A 19,083-nucleotide genomic window follows, 5' to 3' on the forward strand; every position below is an offset into this window, starting at 1 on the left:
GCGTGTGCAGGGCGAGGGCGAGGAGAGCGCACCAGGCAGTGAGGAGGAGGAGGAGGAGGAGGAGGAGGAGGAGGAGGAGGAGGAGGAGGAGGAGGAGGAGGAAGAGGAGGAGGAAGAGGAAGAGGAGGTCACGTCCGAAGATGAGGAAGAGGAGGAGGAGGGGGAGGGGGAGGGCGGGAACAGCGGCAGCAGCCGAGGACAGTCGCCGGTACCGGACCCCCGGGCCCGCAGCCACGCCGGGGCGGGCGGCACTGGGGGCCCACGGCAGCCTGTGCCGCGGTCGGCGCCGCATGGGCGCAGCGTGTCGGTGGGCGGTGGCGGCAAGGCGGCGGCCAGTGTGGCGGCCGCGCGCATTGCCGCCAAGGCGGCGGCCCGACGGCGCGGTGCGGGCGGTGCCGTGACAGGCGTTTGAGAGACTGGGGTGTGTGGAGCTGCGTGCGTAGACAGATGTGTAAGGGTTGAGGCCTGTTGACCTGGTCATGGCTTGCAGCATTGTGTCAAACCTTACAATTTGTCTGCAGTGAATATTTTGCAACAATGTGCACAATGGTGCTGCGAATACTGTCCCAGGAGCTCTTGCTTACCGTATCAAGCAAATGAAGCAAATCCTACATGCCATGTTCATACAATGCACATGCAAAGCTTGCATCTCTCACTTCCATCACATTATTCCCTTCATCAGACGAAAACTTACCATCACTCACACACACCCCCAGGGCTACAACAGCATCCTCAACTGTACCAGTGCAACCTTGTATACACTACGCAGCGACCGAATCGGCTGCTGCCTCTGCCGGAACCGTAGCGAGCGCAGCCGCCTACCCAGCAACCGCCGGCGCAACCGCCGCAGCCGCCGCCGACGCGGCCCGCGCCGGCGCCGCATCATCTGCCTCCGCCACCCTCACGACCACCCTGCCTCGCGCGCGCCCGGTCTCCACGTGCTTGTGCGCCTCCGCCACCTGCGCCAGCGACACCACCCGCTCAATGTGCGGCACAACCTGCCCGCTCGCCACCAGGCCCACCACCTGCAAGTGTTCACATGAAAAAAGTCAGGCGGCGGGGGAAAGGATCAGTGTGGGAGCATCGGACTTCTGCAAATGCAACAACATTTGCCCCATTGACTCAATTGTATGCAGTCGCTGCACCCGCTCCACGACGCAGCCGAACGGGCACGCACCCGCGCGCACCCACACTGCGGACGGTCACACGGTCACCCGCACCCACACGGTCACCGCCCGCACCTCTTCCAGCCCCATGCCTGGGCCGTGCTGCTGCTGCGTGATGATGTCGTAGCGGGGGCACAGCCCCAGCGCCGCCGCCAGCTTGCAGCGCAGCGCACGCACCAGGATGCCAAGCAGCAGCGCGCCGCCGGTCTTGCTGCGGGGGCGGCGGGCATTGGGTGGCGTGGCAGTCCGCAGTCAGGGTGTTGACTGCTGCTGTTGTTTGCAGCAAGCCAGCATCTTAGGCCGAGCAGCCCGCCCCACACTACCGCTATCAAAGGTGACCCCAAGGTGCACTGCCTGTTTGCCGGCGGCTCGCCCAAGAGTGCTCCGGCTCGTCCTTGGCAGCAGCCGACCGCGCCACACCAGCTGCACTGCCCGCGCTGCCCGACGCCGCCTCCCTCACACATACACATACACACACACCATCCCATACACAATCTTTGCGCCTATTTTCCTTGTGCCCTTTAATCACCAACCCATGCGCCCTTAGCCCTGCTCATCTTCAGCCCTGCTCACCCCTGCAGTATGCCGTCGAACGACACCGCCGCCATGCGCCCGCCGCGCCGCCGCAGCACGCCCCAGGCGCTCGGCTCGTCCCCCACCAGGTCCACCACGAGATCGTAGCTGCCCGCCCCGCCCGCAGCTTCCTCAAGCTTCTGGCCCTGCGATGCGTCGTCGTACATGCGGTGCGACACAGAGGATGCGATAAGGTACGACACAGCGACAAGCGGCACGCATGATGCCGCGTGGGAAGGAATGGGCAGGGAAGGGGGGAGTGGTTCGGGGTTGCACCACTACCACCATTATTACCGCCACCACCACCACCACCACCACCACCACCACCACCACCACCACCACCATCACTGGCCGCACTCCACCTCCTAATCCCAGCAGCCCCACCTTGGTGTAGTCGATGGCCAGGTCCGCCCCTAGCTGCTTGGTCACGAACTCCACATTGCGGCTGCTGCAGGTGGCGGCAACGTAGGCGCCCTGGCTCTTGGCGATCTGCAGCGGCGAGCCGGCGACAGCAACAGCAGTGGCGGCATCAGTAGCCCACCCCATGCAACGTGCATCGCCAAGTTCGGACCAGCACGGACCCGGCGACCGCACGCATCGAGGCACGCCGGGGCCAGGAATTGAGTCACGCTCAGCGCATGGTACACGATCAGCCCGCACGGTGCCTCTTACCGCCCAACCAGCGCCCCCACCTGCACCGCCAAGTGGCCCACGCCACCCGCGCCGCCCAGCACCAGCACCCTCTTGCCGGCCAGCGGCATGGAGCCCTTGAGCGCCTGCCAGGCAGTGAGGCCGGCCACCGGCAGCGCCGCGCCCGCCTCGAAGGACACGGAGGCAGGCAACGCGGCGAAGCGGGACTCGGGGCAGCTCACGAACTCGGCATGCGTGCCTGGAAGTGCAGGTGAGTGTTGGGGGCGTGTGAGGGCGTGTGGGTTGGGGAGTGGGCGTCCCGGGGGGCTGCGCCGCACGTGTGCCGTGGGGCCGGGCGGGTGTGCAGGTGTGCAGATTTTTGTGCCGATGTAAATTGCTGTAGACACCGTGGGGAGGGATTGGTAAATACCAGCCCAAGCAAACCAAACCGAGCAAAACTAGCGGAGCACAGGCAGTGGCGGATTATGTTGGAGGGGGGCGGGGGAGGGGGCGCACTGCGGCGCGCGACGGCGGCTGGGCGGTGCGGCGCTCACCCCAGGGGTCGGACACCGCCTGGCCGGTGTCGGCCACCACCCGGTCCCCTGGCTTGAACTGCAGGCAGGCAGGCAGGCACACGCCATGCATGAGGGCGCGGGACTTGACACAGTGTCACATTTCTATACCGCATCGTAGTTCCCAAGCACGTGAACATCGTAAGAAGGTAGAAGTATGTCAGTACCCGCATGCTCAAAGCACCGTCCTCACCACCCAAATGGGGCATGCCGTACTTAGCACATGCATAAAGAACATCGAGGCGGGTGTGGTGACGGGTGTGCAGTCCGTCTGCAGTATGAATGTAGAGAAGCGGCCCCTTCAAGCTCACCTTGCTGTTCGCGTCCGCCTCCAGCACCACTCCGGCAACGTCGCACCCAAGGATCTGCACACGAGAGACACGTCGCTTCAACAAATCGTAGCAAGTAGTAAGCATTGCACTTATACAGTTAAACGCGTGACGGGCAAGGAAGGGCCCCGACTTGGGCCGGACACGACCAGACACACCTGTGGGATCTTCACCATGCCCTTGGGCAGCCAGCCCTGCACGTGGGGAGGAGTGCGCCATGTTAGTGCCTGGACGCGGAGATGGCGCAATACCGTCAGCAGCGGCCAGCCCCGAGCAAAGTGGAACGCCCGTGCAGCACTCCTCCCGCGGCCCACGCCAGGGGCCCACGCACCATCCGCACACGGGAGTCCCCGCCGTTGACGGAGGCCACATGCACCTCCACTAATACCTCTCCAGCTTTGCGCTGTGGTTTCGGATGCTGTGTCTCATATCTGAGCACCTGGTCGGCGTGGCCGAAGCCCGTCAGGACGACGGCCTTCATCTTGCAGGGGAGCTCCGCTGGGTGGTCACACACGCGTCTTTGTACAAGCAAAATTAATTAGAGTCTTGTAGAATGTAACTGAGCGTAAACAATCGACTACGTGTGACGGGGAAGAAGGTTGGGCGACAGGCTTGCCTGTCGAGAGAATGTAATCCGCAATGTTGCTTGCGTTCGGCAGCAAGATTTCAGTTTGGCAAGTAGTCGAATTGCTAAGAGGACAGCTTGTCCACGACTCATGCTAGGCTTACGCAGCTACCAAGCTTCAGATGGGCGGTTTGTACCGGCAAAATGCGAGGAATTGCTCCCAGAACTTGGCAAGAAACAGAAAGTCAGCAAATTGAGTGTTTGTATCATGGAGCTTGTGCAATTCCAAGCCGAGTATCAGGAAAAGTCAGACGCCCGCAACCAGGCCCGCAACCCGATAAAAAAAGTTGTGCAGGCCCACAGAGCGTGACAATCGCGTGCCAACCGAGCTTACGCAGCTACCAAGCTTCGGAGCGGTTTGTACCGGCAAAAGGCAAAGATTTGCTCCCAGAACTTGGCAAGAAAGTCAGCAAAATGAGTAATTATACCATGGAGCTTGTGCAAGTCCAAGCCGAGTGTCAGAAAATGTACAGACGCCCGCAACCCGATAAAAAAGTTTATAGGCGTGACGATCGCGTGCCAAATCGCGTGCATCGCTAGTGCGCCGACCCCTCGCCCAACTCATCCGAGAAGCGCACCCGCCGCACACCAGGCGACCGCGCTCGTGGCGGCGAAGCTAAGGCGCGCGTGCCTGCCCCGGCTGGCATCAACAACGCCTGCACCGGGCCCACACCTGACGCCAGCGAGCCGACCGTCACCAGCTGCCCCGAGCTACCCACAGATCCCAAGCCGTGCGCTGGCCCGTCGCCCGCCGTCGCCGCTGACTCGCTACTTCCCACCGCCTGCCTGAGCGCCGCCGGCTGCGGCTGCCCTGCTACCAGCGGCGCCGCCGCCGGGGCCCACACCTGCGCAGCGGCCCCCAGCGCCACTTCTGCTCCTATCCCGCTGCCAGCAACACCGTAGCCGCCGCCGCTGCCAGCGCCTCCAAAGCCGGCTTGGGCACCGCCGCCATGGACCCGCAGTATCCCGCCTGCAGCCGGCGCCTGGAACTGCTCTCTGCTGTTTCCCGCCGCTAGGCCAAGCGGCGACGGCGACGGCCGGAACCCTCCTCCTGCTCCTCCTCCCGCTCCTCCAACCGCGGCGAAGGTGAAACTCCCGGCTTCTCCGCCGGCGCCCGCCTCGCCGCCGCTCCCGCCCTCGTCTTGGCTGCCCCGCCGCGCGTACCTCCCGCCGCCTGCGAGCGCGTCAGCAGGTGAGTCGGAGAGCGGCATGCGCGACGTGTGCGCGCCCGCGCCCGCGACCGCGACCGCGCCGCCGCCTGCCACGCTGCCGTACAGGGGCTTGGCGCCGTACCCGACCGGCGCCGCGCGGCGCCCGCTGCTACTGCCGTTGCCGTTGCTACCGCCGTAGCCGTCCTCAGCATGCCCCTCCTCTCCAACATGGTAGGCGTGACTGAGCAGGTGGCTGGAGTCGCTGTAAAACCCATGACCCTCACCCCCGCCGAGCCCACCGCCGCCACCGCCACCACCGCCGACGCCCTTGCCAATGCCCAGTCCCGCCAGGGCCCCGCCCTTAAACCCGCCTGCTCCTCCCCCTAGGCCACCGCCTCCACCTAGGCCGCCTTGCTGTCCTCCTCCGCTGCTGCTGTCGTCCTCCCGCGCCGCCGCCAGGCTGCTCAAGCTGCCCATGCTGTCCAGCTGGCTGGCCTCGCGCCGCGTCCTCACCAGCGCATACACCACGAACAGCGCCAGCACCGCCAGGCAGACGATGGCCAGGACCTGACAGGGGGGGGGCGGGGGGCGGGAGGCGGGGGCGGGTGAGGGGGCATGAGGGCCGTGCGAGCGATGGGATGGGTGGTTGGGTGGTTGGGAGGGTGCTTGGGTGCGCGATGCCGGGTGGGTGCTTGCATGGATGGGGGGCTGGGTGCCTATGAGATCGCCACAGGATGACGGAAAGGTTACCGTCGTGCGGAATGAGTCCAGCGAGAGCCCCTGCCCGCCCTTCCCGTATTCCATGGACGGGTACCCCCGCCCCAAAAGCCGCTTGCGCCCCCCCCCCCACGCCCCTGCCTCCCCCCCCCATACACACATACCTTGACAGCGCGCGGCACACGGCCGCTCTGGTCCGCCGCCACCGCCGACAGCGCCCACACCAGCGTCAGCCCGTACGCCGCGTCCCGGTGCGTCACCATGCGCCACACGCCGCCTGCAGCACCACGACGAAAGGGCGCGGGCCAAACGTTTGCCGTACCCACACCAACTTGACTCCCCGACTCCCAGTGCACGCCTCCCTTTCGTATCACCGATTCATCACAGGCCTATGGCACGTATGCCCCCCGGAACGCCTAGCGGCCCCTGCCGCGGCGTGTGCCCCGCCGGCCGCCGGCCGCCGCCACGCACCGATGGTGATTGCCACCGCCAGCAGCGCCGCCGGCGCCACCAGCCGGTCCGGGCTGACGCCGTGTGCCGCTGGGATGATGAGCAGCCCCAGGCAGGTGGCCACGGACAGCCAGGCAGCGTTGATGGAGGTGGGCAGCTGCAGCAAGAGCGGGGCGGGGGTCGCCGACCATGTAAGGTAAGGATAGCCGTAACATGTGTATAAGTTTAAGGGGGGATTACATTCATGATTACTTAAGGGAGTGGTAGACGGTAGACCATCTTGCGGAACATGAAGCGTTACGGGGAGGGCGATGAAGCGGGATAGGCAATGTCGCTTGCCAAAAAGACAGCGCGGAGCAGACAGTGTCTCAACGCATGCAGGGCTGCCTGGCCACGCGAGCCGCCGACACAGGCACCGCATAAGCGCACAAGGTGCCGGCCTGCGCCCCGCCCAGCCGCAGCCGCCCCTGCGCACCTTGTAGAAGATGTAGGCCAGGGCCGGTGTGCCCGGATAGCCGCGCATGCGAAGGTCCTGAACAGGCGAGGGAGGGAGGAGGGAGGAGTGCAGGCATCACGCGCAGCCAGCGAGCCGCACGTGCAAACAACGTCGCACCACGGCTGCAATCCTCACGCCTGCTTCACTCGATGTATTCAAAGCTGCATCCCAGAGCGTGCGCGCGACGATTGCACAACTTATGCAGTGCCGCCACCCCACCACTGAACTTACCCCCTCCGCCCTCCATCCCTAATGTCCATTCCGTCTTCCGTAGCGGCCTGCCCCCAGCGGCCAGCCCCATCTGCCGCCCCCTCCCAAAGCTGCCGCCCCCAACACCACACCTTCCCCATCTTCCGCCCCCAGCCCCCCGCCCCCCCCCCGCCAGCCCCCATCTTCCGCCCCCATCCCCCATCCCCCCGCCCCCCGCCCCCCGCGCACCTCGGCGGTGCCGTTCAGCCGGCCCATGGTGACCACGAAGCTGGCCAGCGCCCCCACCAGGCAGGCGAACGCAAAGTACATGCCCACCAGGCTCTGCTGCACGAACACGATCTGCCACAGGTCCTGAAACAGCCACCCGGCCTGCCAGCCGTAGCCTGCACCGCAGCCAAGGGGAAGAGGGCGGCGCGGCGCGGCGCGGAGCGGAGCGGCAGGTGGGTTGGGGAGCGCCGTACAGCGCATATGGCAGCATGGATGGAGCAGCGCCCTTAATTGGGCGTGCATGCGCCCTGACCGCCCGCTGGCACCGCCCCCCCCCAAAACTGACAAACAACACAACACACCGCCCTAGGCCCTTCCCCTCCAGCCAGCACCCCGCTTCCCTTCGCTGCCGCTGCCGCCCCTACCTCCCTCCCAAACCTGTGCCTCCCACTCCCAGACCTGTGTCCCCACCGAGCGCGCAGCCCACCCACCCACCCACCCCGCACTCACCCACTCTCAGCACCACATTGGTCTTCCAGCCGCCCTCGCGGTAGCCGCTGTTGAGCACCTGGTGTAGCACCCCCATGCCCTGCAGCGCGAAGATGACGCCCCAGATGGAGAACGCCCACCTGCGGGGGAAAGTTACCGTACGGGCACAGGTACGGGTAGGGGCACGGCACAAGCGTTGGTAAAGCTAGGGTAAAGCAGCAAGATGGGGGGTGGCACAGCTAGGCTGTGGGCTAGGCACGTGTGGTCTGGTGGGCGCCGCGGGCTGTGTGTGTGCGGGTGTGCAGTGTGGGTGTGAGCAGGTGCAGTTGCACGAGCGGCAAGGGCTGTTGGAGCGAGAAGGCAGGCCAGCAGGAGACATATGTGTGCCCACTATTGCTTCAACGCAGCTCCCCTGGGCGGACTCCTGAGCTGGGCCAATCGAGCGCGCGGCTCGGCTGCTCACCCGGCCGGCGTCAGCGGGGTGGAGTAACGGCCGGACACGACCGCATTGGTGTCGCCAAACGCGCCCGTGGAGCTGAGCACGTTGACCAGGATCTGTGAGGACGAGCACGTAGCATCAGATCAATGGACAACGGGTATTAGATAGAGCAGGTGGGCGCGGAGCGGAGATGTTGGGCGCAAGCACGTTGCGTGCCGGAGTGGGAATGTTGGCGTCACCCCTGTCGGACCGGGGCCATAATACCTCCAACCCACACGACGCCCCGCCCCCGTGTTGTGTAGGCGCAACATTAGGGTGCACTTGGCAAGCTGATTTCGACTGGCACTCCAAGTAGGGCTTCGGGCTGTCCTAGCTGTCGCGATGACGCCACACGCACACATGAAGCTTTTACGACCCCTCTCGCGCTCCGTCGGACCTCAAGCTTACTACGCTCGTGTTTGAGGTCCACGAGCACGGCACCGCGATAGCACGCAGCTGCTCAAACGAACGCGCGCTGGAACCGGGGAACGCCGCGTTCGCAATGCTCACCAGGAACAGGTACCCCAGCAAGTTTGTAATACGCAGCACCTGCAATTTCGCCAAGTGAGTTAGGCAGCTTAACACAAGCACGGGGTTCACCGGAGCGCATCCTTACCGCAGGTGCGGTCTCCGTCCGTGGACGAGGCTTCGACGCCCCACCAAGCAGATACCACATGTTGCTACGCTGTTTTAAGGACTTGACATTGCTTAGCGGCTTGGGCTGACGCGTGCGACTGTTGCATGCAAGTTAAACGTGCAGAAAAGGTGTGTCTAGATGTACCCTTTGCCTGAGTGCTTCTATTACGTAGTATGCGCAAGTATGAGCCACAACAGTGGACCTGCCGTGGCAGTCTCAGGCAGAAGACGAGCGGCCGGGCCTCATCCCGCGACACGCTGGCACGCAATGTTGCAAGTCTCGCAACCCGCACGCATACTACACCCAGCATGCATGCGCCTGGCTATGCAACATATGGCGTGATGTGCCGCTGTGCTGCTATCTTTGGCCTTTGGGCACCCCGGCACATGGACACCCCGGCATGGACACGCCGGCAGATGAGATGCAATTACGCGGGTTACAAGAAAGAGGGACCTGCTGACGCAGTTCAAGTACACAGTATGCGCAAGTATGAGTTTGGACGTATTGGATGGCACAAGACGAGCGGCTGGGCCTCATCCCGCCACTTCACACGCCGGCACACAGCCCGCACGCATCCCAGTAGTACGGCCTGTCCGCGATACCAACCCGGGCACTGGCTCAGGTGTCTCAGCCCGCTCACCACGCTACGACATACCGTCCATGCGATCGCCTTGTTGATTGGAGCTCACTCAAAGTAGACTGCAGGGCATCCAAATTTCGACTGCTCCCGTCACTCTATTCTTCACAAGAACGACTACCCCCACCGCCACCGAGCCAGTCCATAGAGGCGTAGATAGCTCCTAGCAAATGCCTTAACTGCATGCGCCAACTCTTGCGTCGCTGCAATTTCCAGGCCCCTGCTTACCCGCCATGGGACGTATCCCGCCCAAGCAACCCAGCCCAAGCAACACGTTGCAAGTAGCTTGCACAATCGGTGGCAGTCACCGCAACCTGCTTCAAACTCCCACCTGCTCCAACCTCTATTGAAGTTCTTACTCCTTAGCACAAGCCGCGCGGCCCTAGGCCCATCACTCTCTTTCCTGTGCCCTCACAAACTCACGCCCATCACGCCATCGGCCCGCCTGCCAGTACCAGCAAGCAACCTCACGTCCACCACGCCGCCGCATCCGCGTCCTCCTCCATGCCGCCCAGCTGATGCAGCAGCTCACAGCTGCGGCTCCGCTGCAGCCGCTCCCACTCCCGGTCCCAGTGACCCCGGTGATGCGCCGCCACCGCCGCCGGCAGCAGCGCCGCAGCGGCCGCCTTGGCGGCCGCCGCCATGGCAGCGGCAGCGGCCGCGGCGGCGGCCGCCGCCACCGCCATCTCCGCCCCGTTGGTGGAGAGGTAGTGCGGGTGCGGCTCTGCAGGCTCTGCGTCCAGGAAGCCGAGCTCCGTGCCGGTGGCGGAGTGGGCCCTTTGCGCGGTGACCAGGCCTGCGCGGAAGCAAAGGCACCGAGCATTTCAGGCGGTGGGGGACAGCAGGTAGGGGGCAGCAAGGGTTCAAGGAAGCGGAGTTTTAGCAGTCTCGCCGCCATGATACCTCCGAGCCTCTGATTACCTGGTTACGAGTACCGTTATAAGGAAACGAAAAATGCGCGCAATGCCAGTACCGTCTTGCCCAAAGTCGCATGGTGGTAAGCTGCGTAAGCTCCAGGCCCAGGCGGCCCGGCCCAGCGGCGCACATGTGTACGCGCACGGCTGCGCCTATCCAGCACATGTACGGCATCCCGTGCACACACGCGCCCGCAGCCATGCACGCACGGGCACGCACGCGGCGGCACTCACCCGCCTCAGCCTCGGCGCCATAGCTGGCGATGGCCGCCAGCGCCTCGCCCGGCAGCAGCGGCTGGCACACCGTGTGGGAGCGGCGCTGGGGGTGCGGGTGGTGACGGTGCGGCGGCAGGTGCCCCGGCGGGTGCAGCATGGTGGTCATCAGGTCATCGTGGGGCTGGGGGTGTGGGTGTGGGTGAGGGTGAGGGGGAGCAGTGGCGGCACCTGCGCGGGAGCTGCGGGCTGCTGCCTGGCTGCCGCCGTCAGTGTCGTCGGGTCCGGCCGGCGCAGCCGCTGCCAGCTTCGCCTGCGTTACTGCCGGCGCGAACGCCGACTGGGAGAGCATTCCGTGGCGAGGCTGCCAAAATATCTGGGACGGCCGAGGGAGCAAGGTAGCCACTAGAGCGACCAAGAATGCACTTGGAGCTGCGGCAAACAACGAGGGATGGGTTGCTGTTGTGGGTTTATGGACATGAAGCTGAATACTCGAAACCATGTTCCCACATTGGTAACCTTGCTGTCTCTCCCCGATTGGGGTCCCATGGGTCCCAACTTGTGGGCGCCAAGGCAGTTTGCATTCACCCACAAGCGTTTCGGGAAGTGCTTCGCAAGTAACTGTCCACTCCTTAGCGCCCACACCGCCCGGCGCACGAGTGGCGCCTGCCCGACTGGACAAGTGTTCCCCGATCACGGGAAAAGGGGGTGAGCCCCTCCACAGTCTGCGGCCGAACAACCTCATCGCCCGGACATAGCCGGGGTCGCTTTCCACAGGCACATAGCCAAACCAGGTGCCTAGCGATTGCGATGCCACAGCAGAGCCAACCGCAGCCAGACGGAGCACAGTTGTCAATAGCCGCACCACTTGTCATGCCGCTACGCATGCCCTGCCAGCCCCACCGCGGACTGCTACCTAGACACCAGCCGGCTCCTCAGCAACCCCGTCACCCGCGACAGAACCTGAGCCTGAGCCTGAACCTGAGCCTGAACCTGAACCCGACTGGAAAACGCACCGCCCCCGACCAGAGCCGCGCTCGCACCTGCCCTGCCGCACCACCCTGTCGCACCGCCAAGTCAGTCGCCACCACCCCGACCCATGCCCTTACCCCGACTTAATTAGAGCCCAACCCTACGCCACCTCTCCTTCTGCCTGTCTTTCCGCCTGCCCGTCCGCCTGTCCTTCCACCTCTCCTTCCGCCTGCGCTTCCGCCTGCTCCTGTTCCTCCGCCTGGTCCTCCTCCTGCTGCTCCTCCTGTTCCCCGTTTGCAATACCAGCCATGCCCTCCCCTAGCCGCCTCAGCCACTCCCGCTGATGCTGCAGCACATCCCATTTCGTCGCCTCCAGCAACTTCACCAGCAGCTCTTGAGCCCCCAGCATCGCAATGAACTGTGCATCCACAAAAGCCGCTGTCGCTCCTGTAGCCCTCTCAGCACTCCGCTGCACCAGCCGCAGCCAGGTCTGGAGGTGGGCGAACGAGCCGCCCACATGCGGGGGCTTTAGCAACAGCTCAAGCGCCTGCTCTACAGTGGGCGGCTGTGCGAAGCCGTGCTCGCACAGCCACGCCGCCGCCGGCGGGTTGAGAGCGCACATCCCCCAGATGGTGCGGACAGAGAACTGCACGGGGAGGTGGGAATGCGACGCACGACGTGAACGGATTGGACAGTGCCGCCAGGCGCCTCGGCCCCCCCCACAGGCAGTAGCATGACACACGCCATGACACAGCATGACGAAGCACACAAAGCAGCCCCGCCCTTGTGACCCTGGGGTCCAAGGTGCTTCGCGTGGCTCAGCACGCGCCCCCCACCGCTCACCTCCGCATTGCCACTGGCACACGGGCTATTTGCCAAGGCCCACGTCAGCGCCTCCAGGCTGCAGCCCGCAACCGCCAAGCCGCGGACTCCCAAGTGCACCCCGCAGCGCTCTCGCAGGTAGCGCAGCACGGGGAGCCCAGTGCCAAACAACACCGACTCCCTCAGCGCCTCGCTCCACTGCTGTCTCAGCGCCGCCGCCGCGTCAACCGCCTCGCCCGCCGCGCCCGCCGCAGCGCCCTCAGCCGCAACGACGTCGGCTGCAGCCAGGGCCTTCGCGCTATGCTGGCTGCTGCCCCCAGCCGCCGCGCCCGCAGCTGCATCTCCTGCCGCTTCCGCTTCCGCTTCGGCTGCCGCTGCTGTTGCTGGTGGCTGCGGCAGCACGCCCACGGCCTCAAAGAAGCGCAGCACTGCCAGTAGGTTGTCATCATCATGCACCAGGTGCACAGGGCTCCAGCTGAGACCTGTCAGGGCACTCCGTGCGTGGCCCTCCGTGAACACCCCGGGCCCCTCGTGCGCCTGGAACCACTGCAGCACCGGCAAGCAGCGCTGAGCTGCGGCAGTCGCCAGCAGCCGCTCTCGCAACTGCGCATCCTGCGTGTCTGGCAGCATATGCAGGACCAGCTGCACTGGGTTGCGAGACCAGACGCTCCACGTGTCCGGCGTGAGACCCTTGGAGAATACCAGCGTCATCCCCAGCGCACGCACTGCGGCGAGGCGTGCCGCAAAGCCGTCGCCTTTGCCACCGTTGGCGCCGTCACTGGCATCCTCCGGCGCCGTCACCAGCGCCTTGCCACACACCTCGAAGGGCGTGATAGGCGGCCGCGACTGGGGCGGCGGCGGCGCCGTCAGCGCCGTCAGCGCAGCTGTGGGGCAGCCCTCGCATTGCGCCAGCAGCCACTGCACCTTCTGCCGCCAGTCCGCCAGAGGGCTGGCCAGTGCGGATGACAGCAGCTCCCGAGCGCGCGTGCCGCGCAGCGGGCCCTCGCCAGTCCAGCTGCCACCTTCGCCTCCAGTACCGCCGCCGCCTGCGCCGCCCTCGGCGCCGCCGCCGCCGCTGTGACTGCCTTGGCAGTAGTAGCGCTGCAGAACCGCCAGCGGGCAGCCGTAGGCGATGGCCACCAGCACCTTGTGGCCCTCGTAGCGCTCGCGCCGGTTGCGCGGCTGAACGCGCGGCGCCAGAAGGTCCAGCAGGCCTATGTGACCCGCCTTGGCGGCCTCTACCGCCAGCATGCCGGCCCGCCAGTCCGGGCTGGGCGGCGGCCGGCCCCACTGGCCGTCCCCCCCAACCTGCCCCTCCAGCCACGCGAGCACGTGGGCGTGGCCGCCCGCGCTCGCTGCCAGCGCGGCCCCGAAAATGTAGTTGACGTCTCTCTCGTGGATTGGCTTGCTCAGCATCCCGCGCTGCTGCAGCCACTGCAGGGCGTGGAGGTGGCCGCCGCGGGCGGCGCGGAGCTCGGCATCGAGGCCCACCTCACAGCCCTCGTGGAGCAGCCGCTCACAGGCCTGCAGGTCGCCAGACGCGACGGCCGCCCCCAGCACTGAGCTCGACAGGCCACCGCATGCCGAGTGGCGAAGCGCGACATCGAGGCTGGGACCGTGGAGCGACGAGGCGGCCAGGCACAGCAACGAGGTGCGGGCGGAGACGTTCAGCGCGTGCCACCTCTCCGCGGTGTCCCAGTGCGCCACGAAGTCCCGTCCGGGCCAGGGATGCTCCGCTAGTAGAACAAGCGCCCACGCGTCCGACGAGGGCTTCCTGACCAGCCGGTAATTGCGGTAATGCTCGCGGAGACAGGCTGCCGTCTCACGGCAAACCGGCTTCAGGTTTTGGATCACATCGTTGATGTGCAGGAAGCCGGCAACACGTCTTATGAGGTCAGGCGCAAGGCGCTTGAAATGGCAGGTGCCTTCATCTCCTTCTCGCGCGGCCATAATGTCGCACCTTCTAATGGACTGATCTCTGGTGCTCTTTCAGCGCCTTGCGCAATACACAAACTCTGTGTTACTGTGTCACAGAAATGGTACCAATGACCTGACACCCGTGCCTGACACCCGTGCCTGACACTTGACAGTCTGACACGGTCTCCATCCGTGCCCCCCATCTCGCATCCTGGTTGTTTTGCATCACACGGCATGCCCCTGGACATCAGCAAGTTGTGAACCATGAATCATCCATGACTGTCTAGACATCGGTCCTCACCCTTCCCTAACAGCGTCAGGCGGAGTAACGTGGGCCTGCCAACGCGTCGCCACACCGCTATGTCACTTCAGCCACCGGAAGCTGCCGCCCTCTTCCACCTCAACCGCCCTCGACCACCGGTCATACCACACCCTCCAAACAGCAACCTTGCTGCAACCAGGCTTCAATGACACCCCGCCACGCCACGTCACGGCCACGCCGCTAAGCCCAGAGGGCGCCTTAGTCCACAAACATGTGGTCCCCGCCGTGCCCCTTGACCTCCGCTGCCTGCGCCAGGATGTGTTCCGCCTTCTTGCGCTCATCGCCAGTGTCGTACCTGTAAGGCATTGGTGAGAACAGGGGTGTCAGCGGACCGGCGCTGGTGCATTACAGCTGCGCGGGCGACACACCCTCCCTCCCAACACCCGTGTGCCGGTCTCACCCCACTTCCCCAACCACCAGGCCGCATCCCCAGTCCACAACCATCACCCCATTCCCCCGCCTTCTCCTCCACCTCCGCTCCCTTACTCCCCACCTGCTCCCCAACTGTTACCCCGCGGGTGAGTATGCTAGAGGTTTGCGCTTTTTTCGCTCTTAGCGGGTTGGCCTAACACGCGCCGCGAGCCTGGCTGCCACTCGATGGTACCGTGAGCAAGTTGGTGGTCTACAGTCTACGGTCTACACCGTCCCAAAAGTACAAGGCTCAAAAGCATCCAACACAACACCAGGGTCCCTCAAGCCCCTCCCTTACCTGCTGGCGCGCGAGCGCCCGGTGCCGAAGCGCGGGCCGTGGCTTTCCTCCGCGGCTCGGGCCGCATAGGCGTCCTCCACCACCCGCTTCGCTGCAAAGGCCTGGCCCTGCCGCTGCACACGTGTGGCCAGGTCCAATGTGTAGCCGGCGGGCAGGCCCAGGGCCGAGGAGCCTGTGTGTGAGGACGGGGCGCGAGAGGGGGTTACATTCATGATTAGGTAAGGAAGTGGGGGGAGGCGTAAGGGGAGAAGCGGGAGACGCTGCAGGTGTGTGGTGCTGCGTGTGTGGCATGGGAGTGCCCCAAGAGTAGGTGCCGGGGCGGGAGGCGGGAGGGCGAGGCGGGTAACGTGGTAAGGGCAGGGCTTGCGAGCATGGGGAGGGCGCCGTGTGGCTGGGGAATACGGGGGAGGGAGCAGTTGGGAGGGACGCTCCAGCTACCTTCAAGAAGCGCACGGCCATGCACAACACTTGCTTCCTAATCCCTGCAGTCGCCAAACAAGCCGCCTGCTGGCCGGAACTCCGCTCACCTGACGGCGCGTCCTGCACCTGCTGCCACTTGACAGTCGTGTCCATCTCCCGCCGCCGGTCCTCGCCGCCGCCACCCGCCCCCGGCCCGCCCTCATCCATAGGCACTGGGCCCACCACCGGCTCAAAGGCGGTGGAGGCGGGGTAAACCACCTCCTTTGCCAGCCCCGCGCCCGCGGCTCCTGCACCACTCCCGCCCGCGCCGTCACCAGCCACACCCGCTCTCCCGCCCGCTTCCTCCTTGTCGCCTGCTGCTGCTCCTGCCCCTGCCGCCCCTGCGCCTGCCGCTCCAGCCCCGGCTCCTGCTGGCCCCCCGGCTCCGCCGCTGTTGCCGGCTGCGGCAGTGGTGCTGGGTCCCACCAGCTCCACTGTGGGCACGCTGAGGAAGGGGTTGCTGCCGATGGCGGCGTTGGCTGGGTGCGGCGGCACCGCCAGCAGCTGCTGCTTGAAGGCAAGCGTGGTCTTGGCGGCCTGCCGCCGCGTCTGGCGGATCACCTGGGGCGACCAATGGAGACATTGTGGAGAGGCATTAGCGGAAGTGGCTGGCAGCTGTATGATAGCCAGGCTGTGCGCAGAAAAGCTGTCTGCCGCTTTGAGCGCCGGGTCCCTGTGGCGCCTGCCGGCCTGTGCCCCGCTCCGCCCCGACTTCCACGCCCGAGTCCTGACTCATGCTCATTCCCTCCTCATTGCCTGGCCGTCACACCGCCAGAACACCACAGCCCCACCACGCAGACCCAACGCACCTCGCTCTGCTTGACCGGGTCCTCCTCGTGCCCGGGGAAGGCGGGGGTGCGGACGTAGGTGTGCCGGTCGGGGAAGGCGGGCAGCCAGGAGGGTATGTGCGCGGGTGCCTCCTCGCGCCGCTCCTCCCAGCTAGGCAGCGTGCGGCCCGGCGCGCGGATGGGGTACTCGGGCGGCAGCGGGTGCACGAAACCCTGGTCAAAGGTGCCCCGGCCCTGCAAGGGTCGTAGCGGCAGGAAGCGGGGCTTGCCGAGGTCGGTTGACTGCAGGCTGTGGCGAAGGTGGGGAGCCCGCAAAGAGGTCACAGGGCGATTGGGCCCAGGGCGCCCGCGCACCTGCTCGGCAATCCAGCTGTCCAGGTATTTCCGCAGGTCATCCATGGAAGTCCCCATGTCGCCCAGCGCGAGGTTCAGGTCGCAGATGTTCATGTCCGTGCGGTGCGATAGCTCCGCGTAGGAGTGAGCAGCCGTGCACACTTCCTGGATGTATTTAATGAGCAGTTCGGCTAGAATCTCCACCGCAGACTCCTGTGCGGCCTCAAAACCGGTGAGTTCCGCCATTTGGGCTGCCACGACGCGCGCCACACGGCGTGAGTAGTCCTCAGCCATGGCAGCCTATACGTGGTACTATATAGCACAGTTAGTATCTGTCTTGCGGCTTTAACTGTAAGCGACGAAGACCGTGCTCATCCTTGCTTGTTTCGTTCTGGTTCTTTCGCCAACGTTAGTGTCACAGTAGCGTTAACTATATTGCCAAAATGCGGGTGAGCTGCGAAACCTGGATCGAACAGTTCCTCGGCAAGAACCCCCGTGCCCACTTAGCACGCTCCTCGCCCAAGCAACCCCACCCCTCTTCCCATGCCACGCAGCATATCCAAGCACATCCGGCACGAATCCCCCCCTCTGCAGCCGATAATATGTTGCCTGCGATCACGCGCTTTGCTTCCAGCTTTGGTAGCCAGCAACCGTCAAATAGGCCAGTCTCCGTCTCCGCTTCCCCACTCCACCGCGCCGGTCTCTGCCAATCCCTAACTTGCACTCCTCATTGTTATTATCTTACCCAACCTTATATTCTTACCCAAACTGTAACATCCTGCGAAAAACTCATACCGCATTCGCCCACAAATACTTCTTGCCAACGCATCGTCCTTGCCTTACATGAGGCCGGCCTTGCGCAACGTGTCCGTGTACAGCACCGCCGCGGGGTCATCCACCAGGTTCTCGTAGCCCACCACCTTGCACAGCACAACGTCGTGGTCGCCTGCGAGTGAGGGGCGGGAGTGGTCAGGCGAGTGCTCGGATGCAGCAATCATGCTGTCATGCGGGCGTAACCGCAACCCGGACGCCCCAATCCCCACGCAGTGGAGTTCAGGCGGCGACCCAGCTGCGTTAGCCCACCCGGCACGCACCACACGGCATGAAGTCCGACGTAACCTGCAGCTCCATGACACACGCGGCATCTGCAGCGAGCACAGCGGCAGCGCAGGAACGAGTGCTGACAGGGTGGGAAGGCCTGCTTGACCGGACTAATGCATGGTGCCATCCCCGTCTTAACCGAATGAGGTGTATGTAAGTCAACCCCACTTGCGGCAGAGCGGCGCCAACTACACATAAGGCCGCTTAGCTGCGTAGCCCAGCCCGCTAGCGGCCCATACCGGGGGCACTCACCCTCGAGTGTGGGGATGCCGAACCGCTCCTTCAGCGCAAAGCCCTTTTCCCGTATCGCCACCAGCTTGTCCACATCCCGAGATGAGGTCTTGCCCAACAGCGTGAAAAGCGACACGTGCTACGGGGTACACGGATTGAGGTGGCGGCATTCACGATCTTGCCCACGCCATGCACTGCACCGTCGCAAGCTGACAGTCGGGGTCGTACGTCCAACGGCACGTCTTCAGCCATTACTCCTGCGACTGCCTGCCAAGCACAAAGGTCTCACCTGGTTCTGCAGCACCTGCATCACCCCCCGGCGATGCACCCGCATGTGCTCGTGCGACTGCGTGCCCAGGTACAGCCCCACAGCGAACATGCGCTCGGGCTTGATGGCCACCGGGGCGCAGTAGGTCACCAGGTTCATACTGCCCCGCCCGCTGGGGCCCACGCCGTCTGTTGCGAGGCTGCGCACACAAGGATGAGAGGGTGTTAAAGTTGGGTATTTGGCTTTGCTCGGCAGACGACTTGCCTGTAGACCGGGCTGCTGAACTTGGTGAAGAGCGGAGTCGGGGGCTGGGGTGCAGCCTGCGCCGAGGCCATCTCGGCCCGCACGCGCGCCGAGGGCAGGCGAGCCTTGAGTCCTGCTGTACTAATACCGAAGCTACTAGAATGCCGTCTAGGGTTCTGGCACGACCCGAAACCAGTCTGCTGCATCACGGGAGTTCTGTCGCAAGTTGGCGATTGAGTCCAAGACGACAAGCTACGTGACTCTCTTATTGCACAGGTAGATTATAGGTTAGAGTTTGGCTTTGGTTTGCAAGGATTGCGACGCTGCACTTGGTCACCGCTTGCACAATCCCGCACAGGCCTCAAACTTCTTCCCAAGACATGCACGCGCACTAAAACAGACACGAAAGTGCCTCAGGCAGGAC

At 64.8% G+C, this 19,083-nt stretch overlaps 7 protein-coding genes across 7 annotated transcripts in view; 1 reads left to right on the top strand and 6 right to left on the bottom strand.

Annotated features, from left to right (window-relative positions):
* Positions 1 to 467, top strand: part of CHLRE_06g297300v5 (uncharacterized protein) — a 5,960-nt gene extending 5,493 nt beyond the window's left edge. The window contains exon 10 of the mRNA XM_043063529.1: positions 11 to 467. Within this exon, the coding sequence (XP_042924235.1) occupies positions 11 to 412 (402 nt within the window). The 3' untranslated portion in view covers positions 413 to 467. The remainder of the gene's footprint in view (positions 1 to 10) is intronic.
* A 25-nt stretch (positions 468 to 492) lies between these two features.
* Positions 493 to 3,807, bottom strand: CHLRE_06g297400v5 (uncharacterized protein). The gene is made up of 9 exons (XM_043063530.1): positions 3,602 to 3,807; positions 3,429 to 3,464; positions 3,253 to 3,306; positions 2,924 to 2,981; positions 2,432 to 2,628; positions 2,124 to 2,228; positions 1,740 to 1,885; positions 1,242 to 1,377; positions 493 to 1,025 (listed from the first exon to the last, which is right to left on the bottom strand). Exons 1-9 carry the CDS (start codon positions 3,749 to 3,751, stop codon positions 819 to 821), a joined length of 1,089 nt encoding a protein of 362 aa, XP_042924236.1. The 5' UTR covers positions 3,752 to 3,807; the 3' UTR covers positions 493 to 818.
* Positions 3,808 to 3,881: 74 nt separating this feature from the next.
* Positions 3,882 to 8,887, bottom strand: CHLRE_06g297450v5 (uncharacterized protein). Its single transcript, XM_043063531.1, has 9 exons — positions 8,710 to 8,887; positions 8,604 to 8,642; positions 8,079 to 8,170; positions 7,637 to 7,755; positions 7,148 to 7,302; positions 6,689 to 6,745; positions 6,235 to 6,370; positions 5,928 to 6,040; positions 3,882 to 5,613 (listed from the first exon to the last, which is right to left on the bottom strand). The coding sequence occupies exons 1-9, from the start codon at positions 8,767 to 8,769 to the stop codon at positions 4,432 to 4,434; spliced, it is 1,953 nt and encodes a 650-aa protein (XP_042924237.1). The 5' UTR covers positions 8,770 to 8,887; the 3' UTR covers positions 3,882 to 4,431.
* A 54-nt stretch (positions 8,888 to 8,941) lies between these two features.
* Positions 8,942 to 10,937, bottom strand: CHLRE_06g297500v5 (uncharacterized protein). Its single transcript, XM_001691259.3, has 2 exons — positions 10,516 to 10,937; positions 8,942 to 10,163 (listed from the first exon to the last, which is right to left on the bottom strand). The coding sequence occupies exons 1-2, from the start codon at positions 10,844 to 10,846 to the stop codon at positions 9,835 to 9,837; spliced, it is 660 nt and encodes a 219-aa protein (XP_001691311.2). The 5' UTR covers positions 10,847 to 10,937; the 3' UTR covers positions 8,942 to 9,834.
* A 54-nt stretch (positions 10,938 to 10,991) lies between these two features.
* Positions 10,992 to 14,217, bottom strand: CHLRE_06g297516v5 (uncharacterized protein). The gene is made up of 2 exons (XM_043063532.1): positions 12,310 to 14,217; positions 10,992 to 12,112 (listed from the first exon to the last, which is right to left on the bottom strand). The coding sequence occupies exons 1-2, from the start codon at positions 13,702 to 13,704 to the stop codon at positions 11,627 to 11,629; spliced, it is 1,881 nt and encodes a 626-aa protein (XP_042924238.1). The 5' UTR covers positions 13,705 to 14,217; the 3' UTR covers positions 10,992 to 11,626.
* Positions 14,218 to 14,271: 54 nt separating this feature from the next.
* CHLRE_06g297550v5 (uncharacterized protein) lies at positions 14,272 to 17,217 on the bottom strand. Its single transcript, XM_043063533.1, has 5 exons — positions 16,838 to 17,217; positions 16,505 to 16,717; positions 15,764 to 16,256; positions 15,237 to 15,408; positions 14,272 to 14,822 (listed from the first exon to the last, which is right to left on the bottom strand). Exons 1-5 carry the CDS (start codon positions 17,108 to 17,110, stop codon positions 14,726 to 14,728), a joined length of 1,248 nt encoding a protein of 415 aa, XP_042924239.1. The 5' UTR covers positions 17,111 to 17,217; the 3' UTR covers positions 14,272 to 14,725.
* Positions 17,218 to 17,271: 54 nt separating this feature from the next.
* Positions 17,272 to 19,057, bottom strand: CHLRE_06g297600v5 (uncharacterized protein). The gene is made up of 5 exons (XM_043063534.1): positions 18,681 to 19,057; positions 18,438 to 18,615; positions 18,170 to 18,287; positions 17,911 to 17,961; positions 17,272 to 17,762 (listed from the first exon to the last, which is right to left on the bottom strand). The coding sequence occupies exons 1-5, from the start codon at positions 18,749 to 18,751 to the stop codon at positions 17,656 to 17,658; spliced, it is 525 nt and encodes a 174-aa protein (XP_042924240.1). The 5' UTR covers positions 18,752 to 19,057; the 3' UTR covers positions 17,272 to 17,655.
* Positions 19,058 to 19,083: the final 26 nt, after the last annotated feature.

The sequence above is a fragment of the Chlamydomonas reinhardtii genome, chromosome 6 (assembly GCF_000002595.2).
Source record: "Chlamydomonas reinhardtii strain CC-503 cw92 mt+ chromosome 6, whole genome shotgun sequence".
Classification (NCBI taxonomy): Eukaryota; Viridiplantae; Chlorophyta; class Chlorophyceae; order Chlamydomonadales; family Chlamydomonadaceae; genus Chlamydomonas; species Chlamydomonas reinhardtii.